Here is a 21423-nt window from a genome sequence, read left to right as displayed (position 1 = left end):
TGTCTTCCTCTCTGCAGGTTTCCCATGCTCAGCAGGACTACCTAGACAGTCACATCCAAGCACAGTCGTCAGCCCTGGATAGCTTCAACGCCATGAACTCAGCATTGGCAGCGGACTCTGTCGGCCTGCAGGTACCCCTCTGCTTCCCCTTAGCCGGGAATCTTCTCTCCATAGGGCAGTGAGCTTAAACAGGAGTGGAGCCTCTCTGCAGAAAAGTCACAGAATGTCCTGTGGTCAGTCATGGTCCTTTAAGCACAGGCACGGTAGATGGTAAATGCAGTTACTGGAAGGTGGGGAGGAAGTCGGAGGAAATGCTTCCAGTAGAAATGTGAGCCTCTGTCGGGTTCCCGTGTCAAGGAGGGGTTTGAGGCTCAACTCTGGGATGGCCTTGTCTCTTGCTCTCCTAAGTGGTCCTCTGCGTTTACACAGCACATCAACTACCTTCTCCTCATAGCTCTGGTGCGTCTGGTCCCACTTGGTTACAGAAAAGACATGTTTATCCTAAGACAACATGCAGCCTCTCATGGGAAGCAGCTCTCACAGGAGACACTTTTTCTTGATTTAGGAACGATTTTACATCGTAAAGAACCATGTGTGTTCCAGTGAATGAAGACATTCTTAATAGATAGACATTCTTAATTAAGACCTACCAGAGATGGGCTCTGAGCTAACCATTGAAGGGTTTTCACTCTTTCCTCTTCCAACCAAGAGTTCCTGCCTAGCATGCAGGATTGCCTTGCCTAGCGAGTTCATTTGAAGATGTTCAGAGCAAGCCCTTGGTCTTACTTTCCAAATATACAATCATTTCTGTCATCCTCCGAGTTTATTTGGCTTATCTTTTTATGCCTCTTAAATGTTCAACCTACTCACTTCTAATCCTTTCTTGTCCTGTGTAAATAGTTTTGTGGATAAGCAAGCAGGCCATCATACTGGGCTCCTCCATTTCCCATAGAATTTAGTATTTGCCAGCCATAGTTGATGGAGCCCCAGAGGCAACAAAGGTCGGCCAGCTTCCAGCAGTGGGTGGGGTGGGGCTGTGTTTGGGTTTGTCTGGGATGCCCATTTCTGGTTGGGCTGCAGTCCCATGCTTTTCCTGGCTCCCTTTTGTGTATGCCAGCTTCCCCCTGGCCTCAGGCCAAGCCTCTGGTTTATCCAGGAGCCCTTTGTTCCCTCTTCCTATCTTGAAGGGAGATTGCCAAGGCCCTTTTTCCTTCCCTCTTGGAAACCATTTCACTCCCGAGCCTACCAGAGAGGGCTTTGCCCCACCTGAGTTTAGACCTGCTCATATCTGCACTATGGCTCTGTTTTTTTCTCCCCAGAAGAACAATATATTTTTAGGCAAATTCTTCTCAGGTGCTTTTTGGTTGACAATCTAGGCATTTACCTCATAGGTCACTTATTAGAACAGGGTAATCCCTAACCCAAGGGCCCCTAGTCTCAATCCTGGGTTGCCAACAGAGCCATGCAACTAGAAGATTACACCATCGGTCATGTCTGAAGGTCATTGGCTTCTTACTTGTGCAAGATTCCAGCCTCTTCCACTTGTCCTTTCTACTCACGTTTGTCACTACTGACAGAGACCAAACTCTTGACTTCATTTTGTAGAAAGGCAGAGCTGGACAAACTGTGGAGTTGGTCTCCAAATCCTGACTTCTGTGGATAAACTGAGGTCAGCAGAGATCAATGACATTAAGTATCTAGCTAGTGGCAGAGACAGGATTAGATAAATCTGATCTTCTGGTCAAGGCTAAGTGTTTCTGCATCCATTTTTTTCCCCAGAAGGGCTTGGACATTAGGCTAGATGTCTTCTGCAGCTCCTGGAATCTTCCCATGGCATCAGTGTTTCCTTTGGTAACTTTTTACCTCCACTGACAGTTTTTAAAGTGATTCAAATGAGCTTAGGTATATTGTCCAATGAGGAGGGGTGAGGAATCTTCAGAGACCAGTCATCCATCAGAGGACAGAGGAGATAGACATGCCATCTTGTAGTCCATCTGTCCTGCCAGCCAGCCCTCAAATAACCACACAGAGACTTATTATTAATTATAAATGATTGGCCAATAGCTTAGGCTTTTTTCTAACTAGCTCTTACAACTTATTTCTTATCTACACTCTACCACCTGGCATGTTTTTTTGTTGTTGTTGTTTTGTTTTTTGTTTTTAATCACAGCATGTTCATCTCCTAGGCATCTCCTCTGTGTCTGGCTAATGACTCTCCTCCTCCTTCTTCCTTGAGCCACCCCCATCACAAGTCCAACCTAACCTCTACCTACCTAGCTATTGGCCAGTCAGCTCTTTTATTAAACCAATCAAAAGGCGCCTTGGCAAAGATACATCTTCACAGTGTACAAAAAGATTATTCCATCACACCATCTGGCACCAGGTTCTGAGTGTTGCAATCTGAAGTTGCAGATAATGCCCACACCCCAGTGTCCAGTGGTGGAGATTCTGGGGATTATGGAAATCATTTCTCTCTAATTAAATAGAAATAGAAGCAACAAACAGCAGCATTATTAATCTAATTAGTTCTGCCCACCTGAGTGTCCTGGAGCAGCTGACAGTCAACAGCAATTTTTTCTCCTGAGACATGGTCTCATGTAGCTCAGGCTGGCTTTAAACTCACTGTGTAGCCCAGGATGACCTTGAATTTGACCTTCCTGACTCTACTTGTTAAGTGTTATGATTACAGGCCTGAGCCACCATGTGTCATGTATGCAGTGCTGGAGTGGAACTCTGGACAGTGTGCATGCTAGGTTTCCTCGTTTGTTTTGTATTGCTGTGATAAAACATCTTGACCAAAAGCAACCTGGGGAGGAAAGGGTTCATTCGGCTTACACTTCTACATCACAGTCCATCTTCGAAAGAGGTCAGGGCAGGAACTTAAGCAAGGCAGGGACTTGGAATCAAGAGCTGATGCAGAGACCATGGAGGAGTGCTGTTTACTGCCTCACTCAGCCTGCTTCTTTATATAACTCAGAACCACCTGCCCAAGGGCAGCATGGCCCACACTGAGCTGTGCATCCTTACATCTGCTATCAATCAAGAAAAATTCACCAGTTTTGCCCCCAGGCCAGTGTGATGGGGGCATTTTCTCAATTGAGATGCCCCTTTCCTAGATGCCCCTGGCTTGTGTCAAGCTGACTAAGCAGCAGCACACTAACCAAGCCCTCTACCATCTGAACCACACTGCCAGCCCCCTTAACAGGCTCTCCACACTTGTCAGGCAAGGCTGTTCACTTCATCTCTAGTCTGTAACATGCTTGTTTTTTATTTCATTGTGGAAATATGGAAAAGACAAGGAAACAACAAAATAGAAATAAATCTCAATTCTCTCATGGGGTGAAAGGGGTTTGGATGTATGAATGGGATTGGCCTGTATTTACTGCTTTACACCTGCTCCACCCCCACCTTGTGGAATGATAGCATTATGAGCATTTTCCTTGAAAAAAGATTCCATTTAATCTATCTTCCCATCCTAAGCAGTGGCAAGTCTAACAGTCTCCAGCTGTTGGGGATTGTAGGGAAGGCTGTGGTCCACTAGACCACAGTGGGACAGGCCTCAGCTGCTGTGGGAATCCCTGGTCCCCGCCTGGGAGCCGCTACAGCAGAATGGGGTGACACTGCTGTGTGTTCTCACACCCCTAGATCTGGGTTTTTCATTTTCACCCAAATAGAAAACCCTTGTGGATGTGACTTTGGAAAATAGCACCATCAAGGATCAAATCAGACATTTGCAGCAGACCTATGAAGCATCCATGGACAAGCTTCGGGAGAAGCAGAGGCAGTTAGAGGCTGCTCAAATGGAGAACCAGCTGCTGAAAATGAAGGTAAGCAATCGGCCTGGTTCCCACTGACCCCCCCCCCCTCTCTAATTCTTCGTCTCCCTTCCCCATTCTCTTTCTCATCAGGCTTCCTTACCCACAGGCACTGTCTGGAGGTGCCAAGGAGGTGTCTGTGCCCAGTTCCCTGCCTAGAGTTGGGGTGCTGCACAAATACCCCTTGGGGGATGCCTTTCTTAGCCTGCAGTAGTTCCTCAAGGGCTTCATGAAGCCATCATGACAATTGTGGTTATGTTATTGGGAAGGCCAGTGGTATGCTTCCTGGGTCTAGAATATACTCATGAGCTTTGGGGGGCTCTTCTTTCACCATGTATATCCTCTTTGAAGTCCCAAGGACTGCCCCTGCCCTACACACACACACACACACACACACGCACACGCACACGCACACGCACACGCACACACACACGCACACGCACGCGCGTGCACACACACACACGCACACACCAAAGATCTGTCCCTCTTAGCCCCTGAATTGTGTATAGGCCTAAGATGAACTTTGAATACATTAGTGGGCCTTCCCAAAGTTTTCACTCAAGCCTGTGGGGGTTTTATTTTTAAAGTTGTTTTTTTTTTTTTTTTTTTTTTTTTTTTTTTTTTAGCTGAGGATCGAACCCAGGGCCTTGAGCTTGCTAGGCAAGCGCTCTACCACTGAGCAACCCCTTATTTTTAAATTTTTAAAGGTACCTATTACATAATAGCAAATACATTTTTATACATGTATGTGTGTATTTTGAGCATATCCACCCCCTCATTGGTCTCTCCTTCTGCTTTTATGTCTTTTTGTGTATGTGAGTGTTAAGTAGGCTTAGTTACAGGAGTGTGTGTGAGAGATTCTTCATGGGATTATAAGCAGTTTGCCAATGACTAACTACACCACTGAAAAAACATCTCTCTCTCCCAGCCGCTATCAACTGCCTACAGATGCTCAAGAGAGGGCGTGGCCTCATGAACCCCTCCTCCAAGACTGTGGTTTTCAAGTTGTGTACTATGCAGCTTTAAGATGTTCTGCGGATCCTGTATAACTGATGGCCTAATCCAGAGTATGCTAGTGAAAAGTGGAGCTGCTAATAATTCAGTCAGGAAAGCCGGCTGGCAGTGTGGCCTTCCCTGTGTCTGCTGGGCTGCACTGCAAACTCTGTTGTTCCCCTCTGGGCTCCTGCTATTACAGCCACCTGGGGCCAGGCTTAGGCAGAATACCTCAGCCCTTCTTTACTTTCCCTTCAAATAAGCCAACTCTTTCTGTTTTTACTATTTTAAATTATGTGTATATGTGTATGTATCTCAGTGTGGGTTTGTGCACCTGAGTGCAGTGCCCATAGAGGCCAGAAGAGGGCATTAGATCCCTCACAGCTGGAGTTACAGGTGATTGTGAGCCACCTGATGTGGGAACTGGGAAGTGCTCTTAATTGCTGAGCCATCTCTTCAGCCCTAGGTGGGTTTTTCTTTCTTTCTTTCTTTCTTTCTTTCTTTCTTTCTTTCTTTCTTTCTTTCTTTCTTTCTTTCTTTCTTTCTCTCTCTTTCTTCCTTCCTTCCTTCCTTCCTTTTCTTTCTTTCTTTCTTTCTTTCTTTCTTTCTTTCTTTCTTTCTTTCTTTCTTTCTACAATTTTATACATTCTTTTTCTCACTAGGAGTTATATTGAGCACCAACTCTTTGGGTCTGTCCTGTGTGTTCCTGTTTGCTCTGGGGTGGTATGTCACTAGGCATGGCAAGGTAGTCTGACAGTCCAGATCTCTTGTGTCCAGCCTACAGTGACCTGTTTTAGAGACCCAGGCCGAGTTTGATCCTGACCACTTCCTTTTGTTTTATCCTTCAAATTAAAAATGAAAGGAGTTCCAGGGACTCACGATGGCACACATGACTGGAATGCAGTGTGAATGACCTCAGGCATAGCTCTTTCCCATGGCTCCTGTGCAGTAGACATGGAGTGTGGGGTGGACCCATGTTCTAAGCTAATGATAAGTTTTGCTTGTGAATTTCCATCCCGTGACTTCTCAGTACTGACACTTCCCCAGAGATGAACGTTCAAGGGTATCAAAAGGGACTTGTCACATCTTTGGAGTAAACACTATGCCACTTATTAAGGCCAAAGGGCACCTCCCTTCCCCCCCCGAGGTGAGGTGCTCACATGCTCGGGCATCTTAGACAAGCAGAAGCCTGATAGGGCAAGGCACACCTGCAGCAGTGTTGGGTCAGTGGTATGAGGTTCTTACTGAAGGCCAGAAAGGAGACATCATGCCTGGAGCCCCTCCCCACCCACCCCAGCTCCAAAGACTCTCTCAAGCTGCACCTGCTCTGGCTGGCCACTAAAGGCTCCCAGCCCAGGGGCCCCACTAGGCCGAGATGCTTCCAAAGACAACAGTTTGGAAAGCATGCAGTGTGGGAAAGATGAGTGCAGATTTCTCATTTGTGCTTAATGAGACCTGACTTAGAGATGCGCTTGGTCAGTGCAATGAATGGGATTGATTAGACAAGCTAACTTTAAAATAATCTGTGCACACATGTGCATATAGGTGCATGTGTGTGGATGCACATGTGTATATGTATGGGTGTAGCTCAGAGGTCAACTTCAAGTGTAGTTGCTCAGGAGCTGTCCATCTTATCTTTTCAAGACACAGTCTCTCACTGGGACCTGGGGCTTGCTGTTTATAGCTGGCTGGTCAGTGAGCCCCAGGGATCGTCCACCTGTCCACCTGTCCACCTGTCCACCTGTCTGTCTGCTCAGTGTTGGGAGTTACAAGTGTGAGCCACCATACCTGGCTGTTTCATCCCCCCCTCCCCCCTCCCTCCCCCTCTCTCTTTTTCTGGCATGGGTTCTGGAAAAACTTTACCAACTGAGCCCATCTCCGCAGCCCCAAGAAGTGACCTTCTGAAAGATTCGCTCCCTGGAACACCTTGTCCCAAACATCCTAAATCACTTAGTGTACGGTGCCATCTTTCACTGGTGTGTGCCCTGCTCTGCCTCTCTCCCTGCCCTCCTGCTTGCTGCTGCTGTCTACCAGAGACCCCTGGGAGTCACGCTCTGATCTCTGCGTGTAGACGCGCTAGAGAGGCAAGGTACAGGCTGCAGTTCTGCAACAAGACTCATTGCAGGTGGAGTCGTCTCAGGAAGCCAATGCCGAGGTGATGCGGGAGATGACGAGGAAGCTGTACAGCCAGTATGAGGAGAAGCTGCAGGAGGCACAGCGCAAGCACAGTGTGGAGAAGGAGGCGCTCCTGGTGCGTGTGTGCTGCTCAAAACAGAAGGCGTGGCATGTGGCCGGCAGGTTTAACAGGAAGGTTTTGTCCTTGAAGAGAGTCATGAGGTTGGGTGTGAAGAGGAATCAGGGGATTCATTCATTCATCCACTATCTATTTCTTATGTGCACTGTGTGTACAGGTGTCCCTACTCATGGGTGCACTTGTAGAGGCGAGAGATTGATTCTGGTAGTGTGCCTCTGCCATTCAACATCCTCTTTATTGTTTATTTATTTTGAAACAGAGTTTTCACTGAGCTTGAAGCTTACCATTTAGTCTAGGCCGCTGGCCAGCGATTTTTCAGAATACCCACCCGCTGTGGCCCTGTGTTAGCCTCCACGGTGCTGGGGTCACAGGCATGCACTGTCATGCCCAGCTTTTACTTGTAGGCTGGGAATCTGAACTCAGGTCCTCTTGCTTGCATAGCCAGCTCTTCACCCACTGAACCACCTCCCTGGCCCAGGGAATTTATTTGATTGTTCATTCGCTCCCATTTTCCCTCCTTCTGGAGTAAGCCACTGTCTCTGTCTCCAAATACACGTTTCTCCAGCTAATAGGGCCATTCGCCCACATCTGAGTGGATCCTGGGTTGGTCTGTTTGCTCTATAACCTCCCACGTCCCCGTCCTGGATTATACAGTTGCCCCCCCACCCCACCCCCCACCCCTGTCTTGGAGTCTCCACCCTCTCCATCCTGAGGTCTGCTATTCACACAAGGGGAAGTGACTTGTGTCCTCAGAGAGTCATTCCTCCCCTCCTCCTGGCTGTGGGATTGGACTGTGCCTCTGACTAGAGGTGGCCTCACATCTTGGCCTCTCTAGGAGGGCCCACATTCTTTGAAGGAGTCCCTCTGCGTCTGTGTCCTTGGAGGTTTAATCAGTGCCCCAGATGTTTGGGTTTTTCCGGAAGAGTAAATGGCTGTGTTGCATTGTGGGAGGAAGACCTGGGAGTTCCTCATTCCGCTTCAGTTGTATGTTGGTCCACACAGTGACACTCGGAACATTTATGTAATGTTATTTAAGCCTTCACAGGCTATTGTAGCTAGAGTTTTCCTGCCTGGCCCACGGTCAGGGCAAATCTCTCTCACCTGCCAGTTCCACAGCCACTCAGACCCAACCAAGTAAACACAGAGACTTATATTGGTTACAAACTGTATGGCCGTGGCAGGCTTCTTGCTAACTGTTCTTACAGCTTAAATTAATCCATTTCCATTAACCTTGCCACATGGCTCGTGGCTTACTGGCATCTTAACAAGCTGTTTGTCATCATGGCGGCTGGCAGTGTCTCTGCCTCAGCCTTCCATTTCCCAGCTTTATTCTCCTCCTTGTCCCGCCTATATTTCCTGCCTAGCCACTGGCCAATCAGTGATTTATTTATTGACCAATCAGCAACACACTTGACATACAGACCATCCCGCAGCAGGCTATTTTTGTTTTGTTTCTTTTTTTGCACCTTTGGAACATAAACTTTCAGGAGAGAGTTACTGGGCCCATTGAAAAGCCCACGAGGGGCCAGTGTGAGTACTCAGCAGGTAAAGACGCTGCTCAGCAGGTAAAGATGCTTACCGCCAAGGTGATCAGCTGAGCTCCATCCGAAGCCCATACGGTGGAAGGAGAGAACAGACATTTGATGGCTATCCTCTCTCACCTCCACACTTCTGACCTCCACACATGTTCCCTGGCTCCCACATCTGCCACCCACAAAATAAAATAAATATAAAATCTTAAATAAAGTTAAAGAAGAATAGCTACATGACGTGCTTAGTTCGGAGGTGAAACCAGACTCATGACAGTTGCGTTCACTCCGTGTGAGAAACATGGGCCCCAGGGTCATGCCTTCACAGGGAGATCAGGACCCGGTAAGGCACTGTCTGGTCTGGACTTAGGTGAGTCACCTGGGTATCCAGGCCTTGCTGAGGAGAGTGTGTGCCTATTGCAGGAAGAAACCAATAGCTTTCTGAAAGCGATCGAAGAGGCCAATAAAAAGATGGAGGCAGCTGAGCTCAGCCTGGAGGAGAAAGACCAGAGGATTGGAGAGCTGGACAGGTTGATTGAGCGAATGGAGAAGGTAACAGATGCAGCCTGGGCATGCTGCCCCCCTGCCCAGTCCCTCTTGGCCTGCTGCCCCCCTGCCCAGTCCCTCTGGGCCTGCTGCCCCCCTGCTCAGTCCCCCTGGGCCTGCTGCCCCTGCCCAGTCCCTCTGGGCCTGCTGCCCCTGCCCAGTCCCTCTGGGCCTGCTGCCCCCCTGCTCAGTCCCCCTGGGCCTGCTGCCCCCTGCCCAGTCCCCCTGGGCCTGCTGCCCCCCTACCCAGTCCCCCTGGCCCCACAGTTCCTTTGAAAACCTGCCCAAAGCGTCAGAAGCCTCAGGACTGACTCCAGTCAGTCCCCCAGTTTTCAGGGCAGCACGTCCTGTAAAACACAGCAGGGCGTTGAACCAAATTCCTGTCTTCCTCTCTGGTGACTGTTTCTATGGTTGTTTGTTCCTGTAGTGTTGGCAATCGAACCCATGGCCTCGTGCGTGTTAGGCAAACCCCAGCCCAGCCCATCAAAATTATTTTGATACATTTAAAAAAAAAAGTCACCTGTAAAGTTGTTTCTGCAGACGAATATTGCAACAGCTAGCTTTGTGGGCTCTCTAGATATGCTCTTTAACCAGGTTTAACCTGGTGAGGCCATGTATGTGGAGGCTCCCTCAGCACCCCGCCCCTCTTGTTTCTGGGGCATGTGTCTGGGGCAGGTTGACTTTTCCATGAGGCGCCTGGGGCCTGAATGGGATGGGGAGGAGGCAACCTCAGCTGTGTGTGGTCAACAGGCTGCCCGTGGGGGGAGGGGAAGGCTTACAGAGCTGACAAGCCAGTCTTGGGCAGGGGTGCACAGTGAGGCAGGAAGTGGAAAAGACAGGACGGAAGGAGAGGAAGAGAAAGCGTGGTGACGTGGAGCAGCTGACAGCTGACTTCTGGGTAGACTCCTGGAGTGGAAGGGCCAAAGCTGGGTCTGGTTTCTGGAAGACAGCTTTCTGGTTACGCCGAAGCTGCCCACAGCACCGACCCACCACGGGCATGATGTAATTAGCGCCAAGTGCCAGACCCTGCAAGCTGGAAACCCCAGCCTAATGGGGGAGCAAGGGCCCGTCTAGGCTTCAGATAGATCTGAGGATGGGCCTCTAACCTCTCCCGACTGGCCTGCCACACAGGCCTTCCCTCCTCGGACAGGGATGGTCACGGGCTCCTTTCCCATGTATGTCTGTGTCCCCACCCCCACCCCGAACACAGAGTCTCATCATTTAGGTTTGGAGTCTATATAACTTGTACCAGTGTTTTGGGTGGAATTGCTGAGAGCAGATGTGAGGCAGAGCCCTTCACAGAGGAGCTCTCAAAGCAAAATCCACCCCTCCCCCAGCCAGCAGGGCTCCGCAAATGTGTTTTAAGGGATTTTGCTATATTAATATCTATAATGTATGTCTACTACACACTCCAGTGATGACAGCCACTGTGCCATTATGAACATTTTCCTACTTTTTAAGAAGCAATTGTAAAAATTCTTACTGTTTGGGGCAAACTTAAATTAAATTTACACATGTATGTTTATGGATTCAGCAAAGCGCATGAAGCATGTAGTTTATAGCACCTATGTTTCTTATTGCTACTGAAATAAATTGCCAAAGAGTCAGTTTCTGTTCTGGAGGTGAGAAGTCCCAGAATGAAGAGGTTGGCAGGAGTTTAGAGCTTCTAAAAGAAAGTCTATTTCCTTGCCTTTTCTAACTCTGGGCACTACCTGTACTACTTGCCTTATGGCCCATATGCTGGTATCAGAGTCAGCCATGTGATATCTCCCTAGTAACTCCCCGATTTTTAACTCTATTGCCTCCTCTAGTTCGAGCTCAACTCTACCCATGAGTGTAGATGAAATTCTAAATGGTCTTATTAAATAAGAAACAGAGCCAAAATAAGAGTTAAAAGCCCAGAGGTCAGAGCAGTAGCTAAGAGCTAAGACCACCTTATCTTACCACTGGCTGCCGTCCTTTCCCTGAGAGAGAGACCTTCTTCCTGTGTCCTGTCTTTTTATTGCCTTTCTGTTCTGCCTTCTCATTGGTTCTAAAACCAACCACATGACTTCCTTGTCACTGCCTGTCTATACAGACCTCCAGGTCTCTATGGTTGGTACTGGGATTAAAGGAGTGTGTCACCATGCTGACTGTATCCTTGAACACACAGAGACTTTGCCTGCCATGTGATCGGATTAAGGGCATGAGCTACCACTACTAGACTTCTGCTTAATGGCTTGCTCTTAGCTCTGATCCCCAGGCAACTTTATTAACATACAAATAAAATCACATTTCAGCACAAATAAAATATCACGTACATGAGACTCTCCACATCATTAACCATGCTTGCAAAGTTCCCTTTTCTGTGTGAGTTGATGTGTTTATAAGGGACTAACCCTGAACTTCTTTGTGTGTGTGTGTAGAACAATTGTTCTGGCCATAATGGCTATAATGTATGTTTTATAAGTAACTACCCCTGTGTAAACATGATGTGGTTGGTCCATAGGACATTGCCAGAATTTCAGAGCCTCTTTGCTGGATGATTTTGAAAACTATCAGGAATTTTTCAATGATTTATGATATTGATTATCATTAGTTAGAAATATAAATTTTCAAGCTGGGCAGTGGTGGCATACACCTTTAATCCCAGCACTCAGGAGGCAGAGGCAGGTGGATCTCTGAGTTTGAGGCGAGCCTGGACTACAGAGTGAGTTCCAGGACAGCCAGAGTTACTCAGAAAGACCCTATCTCAAAAAAAAAAAAAAAAAAAAAGAAACAAAGAAAGAAAGAAATATAAAATTTTATAAGACATGTGATCCTGGGCTGGTGCTCATGTGATTTGATTAGAGTGTGTTGTCTAATCCATAGTTTGTCTATGCACTGGGCCCCTTTGGGTTTTGAGCTCTGGGCTAGTAGATGTGTGAAACCCAGGGAATGATGTGCAGACTTGGACACCAGAGCGGGGTGTATCTGGTGTTCATCTTCTGTCTGGCTCCATCCGGCTCCATTTTATCATGTCTGTTTTAGGAACGGCATCAACTCCAGCTCCAGCTCCTGGAACATGAAACAGAAATGTCGGGGGAGATTGCGGATTCTGACAAGGACAGGTGAGGCGAGCTGGCCTTGGACTGGGAGCAACTCAGAGGTGGACACACGGTGTGTGTGTGTGTGTGTGTGTGTGTGTGTGTGTGTGTGTGTGTTCATGCACACAGTCCAGAGGACAATGACTGGTATCCTACTCATCACTTTCTACCTTATTCCCTTGATCTAGGGTCTCTCAATGAACCTGGAGCTAGGCTAGAAGCCAGCAAGCCCTGGTCACCCTCTGTCCCCCTTCCTACAGCACCCTACCCCACAGCTATGCTCAACTTTTTGCGTGGGTATTGGGGATTTGAACTCAGGTCTTCATGCTTGCCCAATAAGTCCTCCTCCCCACTGAGCCCCATCTCCCCAGCCCCATGTGCCCTGTTTTGGCTAGCTCATTTGACTCTTGTGTTTTCATTCATGTGGTCCTCCCCGGTACCGACCTATATAGTCACTGTGACATTGGCTGAGAGCACCCAGTGTGGCTCCAGTTCCTTCAGGAGCTTACAGTCACATCTCACTGCCCTAGGCTCGCTGTTAGTTCAGCGGGACACATGAGATGGCCACAAACACAGACGTCCAGTCTGGGTGTGCTCATGACCCTGAGCGCCACAGGACGCACCTTGTTAATGAGATAACTCATCAGCTGTGACTGATACTGTTTGTCCTGGAAATTAATTTTAAAGTGTTGCTTGTTTCCAAGCCTTACATTGCCCTTTGGCCATGAACTTGTAAAACCCTGGATGGAAAATACGGGAGTCATTCATGGCCTTTTCTAGAAATCAAAAGGCAGAGAGGAAGGAAGGAAAGAAAGGCTGGGCAACTTACCTGACCCCCGAGGCTCTTTGCCTAACTGTGGGATGGAAACTCTTTTTCTAAGTGAGGAATGTTGATCAGATGCCTATCCCTTTGGTTCCCACTGTGAGGGAACTTCGACATAGTACATGCTGGGGGAAAAAAAAATCCCCAATTAAAAAAAAATATTATGTTTATTTATTTATTGTGCAGGTATGTATATGTTTTACAAATGTTCCATGGCATGAGTGTGGAGGTCAGAAGATAATTCTTGGGAATGAATTTGTTCCTTTCATTATATGGGTCATGTGGGGAATCAAACTCGGATCACTAGGCTTAGCGGCAAGCACCTTTAGCTGCTGAGCCGACTCACTCGCCCTTCTCCTGTAACTTGAGCGTTTCCAGAGTTGTAGGGGTCCTTACTAGTTTCTGCTTTGGTGCTAAAGAGGGACCTGGTGTTGCTGGGAAATGGGACAGAGACACTGAACACTTCTTCCCGTGTTCTGCTCTCACGATGCACAGAACACACTCGTCTACCAGCTCCTTTTGGTTGGTTTGAGCACAGCAAAGATAGAATAATGTCTCTAATAAAAGCCCAGAGACGTTCTGTGGTGCGGGGCAGGGTGCAGCGGAGGGCTTTCCACGTGTGCCTCGGTTGTTCAGTAAGTGATGGCCACAGCAGAGCTGGCTGCAGGCTTCCCTGGACTCCACCCCTGATTGTATGGGCTTCACTGGGTTCTTAGACTCCCCTTCTCCGTCCCCTAATTAAGATCACTGACTGTGTGTCCCAGTCTGTATTAACCCCAAGCAGAAATCCTCTCACACCTATCAGTGGAGAAAAAACTCGTTCTGCCCCAGGAGGTACAGACATGTCATTATACAGAGGAGGGGACCTGAAGGACATCTGTGCACTTTCTGGGGTGATGTTGATTCTGGGTTGATCCCTGGAGTCCATGGAGAGGAGGGTGTGGCTTGAGTTCCGAGTTTTGGTTCTTCAGTGCTTCTACAACGCTGTGTCTTTCCCTGCTGCCCTGGCTGTTCCGAGTCAGGGCCCAGAGCTCTTTCTCTTCTTCCTTAGGTACCAGCAGCTGGAGGAGGCATCCGCCAGCCTCCGGGAGCGGATCCGACACCTGGACGACATGGTGCATTGCCAGCAGAAGAAAGTCAAGCAGATGGTTGAGGAGGTAAGCTCTCCCAGAAGCCTGGGACCCGGGGCAGCTTCCCGACTTTGCCCGGGCCACTGTGGTCACAGCCCAGAGGGACAGCTCCCCTTGTGTGCTGTGTGGACCAATGATTGTTCCCTTCAAAGGAGGGTTTTCTCTGGACCAAAGTATTGGCCGAGTGCAGTTCACAGTGCATACACTCTCCAAGGACAGTGGCACCACATGTGAGTCCTGTAGTTTAGGGGACAAAGGGTGACAGAAGGGGACCTCAGCTCAGGTTTCCGTGTGCCTCCCGAACCCACCCTCATCTCCCGCACCAGCTGCTGCGCCCTTTCTTGGCTCCTGGGTGTCCTCTCTCCTGCCTCTGTCCTTCCTTCCCCATGATGCTCTGCTTCCTGTGGCCCCTCTCCTTCCTCTCTCTTGTTTCTCCTCCATCTTCTCTCTCTTCTGCATCCTTCCTCTCCTGTGTGATACGAAAAGTTACATACTTAATCTGCTGGGGATTTATTTATCATTCTGTTTTTTTCTAAGCGAGAAGAAAAGCAGGTAGGTTGAACATTTAGTTCTCTAAGAAGAAAAAGAAATGATTTTGACTTAGCTTATTATGGTCTGTCCTCCCTTTCCTGTGATACTCAGTAGAAGAAAAATCCATTTGTGGTTAAAGCTGGTCACATACCATTGTAGATGTTTCTTACTTAATTTGAAAAATTGATAGGATAGAAAAATAACAGTAACTGTTATAAGAATATGTAAGTAAGGGTTCTAAGAATATCTAGGGTCTAATTCTTTAGCTTGAAGAATAAAGTCAAATGAATTAAAAGTTTGGTTGGCAGAAAAAAACAGGAAAAACTATTTTACTTACAATAATCACTACTTTAAAATGTGTCCATTTTATGTATGCCTGTGCATGTGTGTGCTCATGTGCATGCATGTTCCGTGTGTGTGCATGTGTGTGGAGACCAGGAGACAGCCTTGCTGTCTTGCCTCAGGTACCATTTACCTTATTTCTGGAGACAGGGTCTCTCACTGGCCTGAAGCTTGCCATTCTGGCTGGCTGGTAAGCCCCAGGCATACTCATGTTTCCACTTCTCTGGGGCTGGGATTACAAGTGTGTACCACCACACCTAACCTGTACCACCACACCTAGTCTGTACCACCACACCTAGCCTGTACTACAACACCTAACCTGTACTACAACACCTAGCCTGTACCACCACACCTAGCCTGTACCACCATACCCAGCCTTTTCCATAGGTTCTGGGATCGAATTCTGATCCTCGTACTTGCAAGAAAAGCACGTTACCAACTGAAGCTCTTCCCAACTCTATGACTATTTTTTAATGAATCATTAATATTTGAACTGTAGCTACTTTCAATAAATTACATACATAACAGATAAAATTAAAAGCGTATCTACTTTAGCAGTCTAGGAAATGCGGGTATTCCTGTGGTGGGGTAATACGGTCAGGGGATTATGAGGGTGGGAGGAACACTTCGTTTTATTAGGTCTAGAATAAACTTTCACAGTAGACAAAATCTTGTCTCCGCACGAGAAGTCAGGCACACCATGTCGAGTCTTGTATGGCTCTCACACCAGTGTCCAGGGAGTGGGGTAGCAGAAGCTGGGGAGGAGCCGGGCTGCATCTTCCCTGACTCATGCACTCATGTGGGAGCACCATCAGCCACAGTGATGGGCAGAAGTGTGTTTGCAAGGGAAGGCGTCTGTCGTCTCGAGAGACCTTGGCTGTCAGAGCATACTTCTCCACTCTGACTTCCCCACATTTAAAGTGGGAGGCCAAAAAAAAAAAAAAAAAAAAAAATGACTTGGGTCGGGCAGTGGTGGCACACGCCTTTAATCCCAGCACTCGGGAGGCAGAGCCAGGCGGATCTTTGTGAGTTCAAGGCCAGCCTGGTCTACAGAGCGAGATCCAGGAAAAGGCACAAAGCTACACAGAGAAACCCTGTCTCAAAAAAAAAAAAAAAATCAAAAAAAAAAATAAATAAATAAAGTGGGAGGAAGAAGTGATGTCTTAATTAATGGGATCCTAATTGGGGCTACCATTTCCCTGTCCTCACAGCAGGGGTATGAACCGCTCATGTCTAGTACTAGAGAGGCTCTGAGTAACCTCGGATTGACTGGCTTTTGAGTCATTTAAATCCTTGTCTATAAGGCGTTGTGACTGACACCAAAGTCAGAGCTGTTTTTTTTAAGTACTTTTAGATAACTTCAGAACTCTGTGTTTTTTATCATATTTCCAGAGTATATTCTTAATTAAAGGTAATGAAGGAACACACACACACACACACACACACACACACACACACACACGTTTAGTTCTCAGTATCTGAGGCATTTCGTTCTAGAGCCTTCTAAGGACCCCAACATTTTTGTATGCTCAAGTCTCATATATAAAATGGCCCTGTATATGTATACTACAGTTGTAATCCTCCTGCGTATTTTTAAAAAAGATTGACTTGTATTGTGCTCGTGTGTGTGTGTGTGTGTGTGTGTGTGTGTGTGTGTGCTGTATGAGGTCACTGCTTGTTTCATCCAGCGGAGGGCGTCAGATCCCCTGGGGCTGGAGTGGTTGTGAGCAGCAGCAAGTGCTCTTAAGTACTAAACCACCTCTCCAGTCTCCCTTCTGTGTATCTTAAATCATTCTAGATTTATACTTACAATACTGAATATAGTGTAAATTGTTGTTTTTCTGTCTTGTTTAGAGGATCATGATGGGGAGAAAAATCTGTACATGCTCTGCACAGACGTAATTTTTATTTTCTCCAATATTTTTAATCTGAAGGTGGTTGAATCCAAGGTGTGGATCTCATGGATTCAGAGGGCTGAGCCGGCATGTGTGGGGTGTGTGTTTAAACAGGGAAGCATGCAAAGACTGAGAGCCGGGCCTCTTATTTCACATTTCCCACACAAGCTTCTTGAATTGAGTGTGGAAGATTGGTCAGTGGAGAGAAACGGCCCGCACCTTCAGGACAGCGTGGCGAGGGGCGCTACTGCCACCTACCGGCTGCCTGGGTTTTAACAGCGAAAGGAGATTTTTATTTTTAAAAGTCTGTATTCTGAATTTAAGATCTTTAAATCAGGAAGTAAAAATATTCAAGTTTGTCCAGCACACTGTGGTTACACCTACAGAAAAATAGTAGTTTAAAAAAAATCTTAATTATTGTGGGCACTTAGGTTGTTTAAAGTTAGAAACGTGGAAGAGTGACGTGGACAAGTGAGTGTGTTCAGAGGAGCCACCAGGCTGGAAAGGAGACAGGAGTGTGTGTGTGTGGGGGCGCGATCGGAGGGACTGAGGAAGACATGCTGAGTCGGGGTGCTGACTGGGGTCTTAGAAAGGGGTTTGTGGCAGAGGGGTGTGTTATTTTGGTGCAAGTCCAGGCCAGAACCACTGGGTGGCGCTCTCAATGAGGAAAGTAGTGAGTCTCATTCAGAATACAGACAGCTTTTCTGATACCGGCTGCTCTGAGTAAATAGTCCCAGATCACAGGTGCATCCCTTACGAAGGGAGAGGGCGAGCCTGGAGCTTGCTGGTCTTGCTCCTGGATCCCATGTGATCGGATAGTTGGTGGAAATCTGCTGAGTTTGGCAATGTTCTTTATTTTATTATTTCTTGTGTGTGTGTGTGTGTGTGTGTGTGTACGTTCTGTGTCTGTTACTGTGATCTCAGCTTTGTCGTTATATAAAGAGAGTCCACACAAAAACATAGCTCTCACCTCAAAGGGAGTAAGAGATAGTTTATTCTGGAGCCAGATATGAATGACTGTACCTGGACACATGCATTCAGGGTACCCCGATTCCCATGTTCTAATGTCTTTGTAGTCACACCACAAAAGGAAGTCATAAATCAAGGCACTTTCCAAATCCATTGTTAGGAGCTTTGGGCAGGCAGGGGACTCTCTGCTCCGGGTCTCAGGTGCTGTCTGATGACACCCTTAGCTGTGGGGTTGTTGAAAGCTAATGGTCTGTTAAGTTAATATAGCTCAGAAGGTTTCACCTGGTAGTCACGAGGGTATTAGGTCAGACACAGCTGGGCAATTAATAGTAGCCTAAGATAATTTGGCTCTGGACCTGCAACATTCCTACTCTCCACCATCAGCAGGTTCCCACCAGTCTTCCAGCCTTGCAGAGTCATTTAACATAGGTGTGGCTTTTTATGAGAACTTCGGTTCACTGTAACAAAATCAACAAAGTCACAACGCCATCACCCCAGGTCACTTGGGCCTCATTTTGAAAACTACATACTGAATTAGTCACCGTGGAATGCTGAATTCCCACTTTAGTGGAGAAGTGTATTTTTATCTGTCAACACCTGGTACCCGGAGGGAGAGGCACATTGGAGCTAGGGGCAGCCAGTAGGTGCAGTCACTGCCAGGGATGTTTTCCTTCTTTCCCTTGAAGTCCAAAAGCTTGTCTCTGTCACTGCTTCACCTTCCCCAAGGCTGGGACTCCTCAGGGATGTCTCCGGCCATTTTTTGGTCCTATTTTGGCGATAACAGCTTTGAAGGAAGTGTCAGTGTGAGTTTATTGATCAGCTCCAAACATCCAGCTGTCGCTGCCGAGTCTCTTAAAAACCTTTTGTGTTCAGCGACATGTTTTCCCTACCTCAGTGGAATATCTTTTTGTTTGTTTGTTTTGCTTTTGTTTTTCTGAGACAGGGTTTCTCTGTTTTAACAGTCCTGGCTGTCCTGGAACTGACTAGGTAGACCAGGCTGGCCTCGAACTTGAGATCCGCCTGGCTCTGCCTCCCGAGTGCTGGGATTAAAGGTGCATGCACCACCACCCCCCGACACGAATATCACTTTGAAGAGCGGTGGTCAAAATAAAAGTGATTGTCCCAGCTTCTGCTGTCTTTGGGTTTCCACTGTTAGGGGGTGGTAAGGTCATGTGCCATGCAGTAAGGCCAATCGTGTGCTCCTTAACTGTTTTCCACGTTAGCTAGTAAGCATGTCCTCATTTTATTGCTCACTCTCTTTTTATGATGACGTTCTTTTGGTCTGCGTGTATGTGTATGCTTGCATGTGTACGGGCACATATGTGCATGTGGATTCCAGAGGTTGTCAGGTGTCTTTCTGGATCACTCTCCACTGTATTTACAGAGGCAGGGTCTGCCACTGAGCCTGGAGCTCGCTGATACAGCTAAGCTAGTCTAGCCAGCCAGCTTGCTCCAGGGAGCCCCTGTGTTCACTTCCCAGCCATTAGGATTACAGGCAGCCACCACACCCACCTTACTTTTTATGGGGAGGCTGGGGATCAGAACTCAGGTCCTCACGCTTTTACAGCAAGTGCTTTATCCACCGAGCCGTCTCTCTATCCCCCAACAGAGCTGTTTGGTCAAAGTGAGAAGATAATCATGTTCCCTTTTCTGTTTCTCCACCTGGCTGAGTACTAGGATCACCTGGGGGTGGGGGTGGGGGCTTAGAAAACCTCCAAAGCTGGCAGATGCTGGTGGGAGCAGGTTGGGTATTGGGGTCGTGTGTGTGTGTGTGTGTGTGTGTGTGTGTGTGTGTGTGTGTGTGTGTGTGTGTCTAGCACACAGCAGACTGGTTTTCCTTGTAGAGTTTCATATTGTCAGACTGTCTGGCCAGCCTACTTTAGAAGCTCCTGTACCCAAGGTGGAAAGCTGGCTGTGACCCCAGAGAAGGGTACTGTCATAGAAGAAAAGTCTGGGCAACAGCAACCAGGGACAAGAGCAGGGACTTTAAGAAGTGGGCCATCTCTTCCTGCTAGCCCTGGGTCCTGGGTCCTGGGTCCTGGAAGAGTTCTGTGGCAACAGGATAATGTGCAACAGTGGCTGTTGGCATCCACAGTGTAGGAATGCCCCATGGGTGCCCAGAATCTATCCAGGTTCACAGGTGTGTCCAACATGTTGACGTTGAGCACAGCATTGTCACCTACAAAGTACATGTTCAAGAACGGGGTAGGGGGAAGAAAGAAAGAAAAATCTCATCCTGTATTAAGTAAATTTGCTGTTTTGTGTTGCGCTACATTCATAGCTGTTGCCCATGCTTATGAGGCCTGTGGGTTGTGGGTGGACCTGCCTGGAAGGCTTCGCCAGTGGAGGATGAAGTCAGTTGTTGAACAGAAAATAGAGAATGTGTGTACTCATGGCTCGCCGTGTGTGTGTGTGTGTGTGTGTGTGTGTGTGTGTGTGTGTGTGTGTGTGTATGTGTGAACTTTCCCTGTCTGTCTGTAGTCATGGACTTGTCCCGCATTGGTTTAAAGGGTCACTTTCTGCCTTGGACTTCAGCCCTTCAGTGAACAGCCAAACACAGTGACTTTGTTAGCAGGGCCTCCCTTCCACACAAAAGCCAAAGCAGGACTTGTTTTCAGTTCCCATGAAATGGCGTTGGAAGTCCCATCTCATCACCTCAGACATTTGGCAGAGTGACGGGGCCATGACCTTGAGGAGGCAGGTCCCCTCAGCGGAGCAGCTAGAGAGTGACTTTTCGGAGACTGAAGCGTTGAGTTCCTGGCTCTTAGGTCAGTTGGCAGAGCAGTTTCCCTTCTGTCCATAGAAGGCTCTGGACTGTCCCCTGCAGGCCCCGAGGCCACACACACCTCCTGCAGTCCGAGATCTTTGTGGACATATGTGAGATACCCATAAACCAGAAGATAGCCATAAACTTGAACTTTAGAATCAAGCAGATCTGTGTGGACCAGCTGTGGGACTTTGAAAATTTATTCATTTCCCTTTCTGTAAAATAGAATTAACAAGAATGTCTGCCTGAGAAGGTTTTGTAGGCTCAAATTCAATTTATATATATATATATATATATATATATATATATATATATATATATATATATATATATATATAGAGAGAGAGAGAGAGAGAGAGATCACTTATTCATTGGAAGGACATGGAAAATATCTAATGAATACTAGCAACTACTAATATTACTGCTCTCAGTAAATGGTTTCTTGTGATGCAGACCCACAGTGGAGGAAAGTGGTCAAAGTATCTGGTGTATGACTTCCCCTGTACTCGGGGCTGGCCCTCTTCTCTGTGGGAGTCTTGGGAACCAACCTGGATCTTTGGGCATGCCTCTCTTCTTCTCTGTGCTGTGTGCCACTCTCTAACTTAGCCATCAAACTGCTTTTTGATATTTTTTTGGGGGGGGGGGTTTAGGGTCTCATGTTGTCCTGGCTAGCCTCGAACTCACTATGTAGCCAAGGATGACTTTAACCTTGGATCCTCCTGCCTTCAACTTCCAAGTTCTGGGATTACATGTGTGTGTCACTA

General features: G+C 47.5%; 1 protein-coding gene across 1 annotated transcript in view; it reads left to right on the top strand.

Annotated features, from left to right (window-relative positions):
- Myzap (myocardial zonula adherens protein) overlaps positions 1–21423 on the top strand; it is a 94049-nt gene that overhangs the window by 35313 nt on the left and 37313 nt on the right. Inside the window, exons 5-10 of the mRNA XM_059268208.1 lie at positions 18–131; positions 3675–3827; positions 6934–7059; positions 9015–9143; positions 12147–12226; positions 14077–14182. Of these exons, the coding sequence (XP_059124191.1) occupies positions 18–131; positions 3675–3827; positions 6934–7059; positions 9015–9143; positions 12147–12226; positions 14077–14182 (708 nt within the window). The remainder of the gene's footprint in view (positions 1–17; positions 132–3674; positions 3828–6933; positions 7060–9014; positions 9144–12146; positions 12227–14076; positions 14183–21423) is intronic.

This window comes from Peromyscus eremicus, chromosome 7 (genome assembly GCF_949786415.1).
Source record: "Peromyscus eremicus chromosome 7, PerEre_H2_v1, whole genome shotgun sequence".
In the NCBI taxonomy this organism is placed as follows: Eukaryota; Metazoa; Chordata; class Mammalia; order Rodentia; family Cricetidae; genus Peromyscus; species Peromyscus eremicus.
Note: the sequence above shows the minus strand (reverse complement) of the source record. Positions and strands in the feature narration are given on the sequence as shown.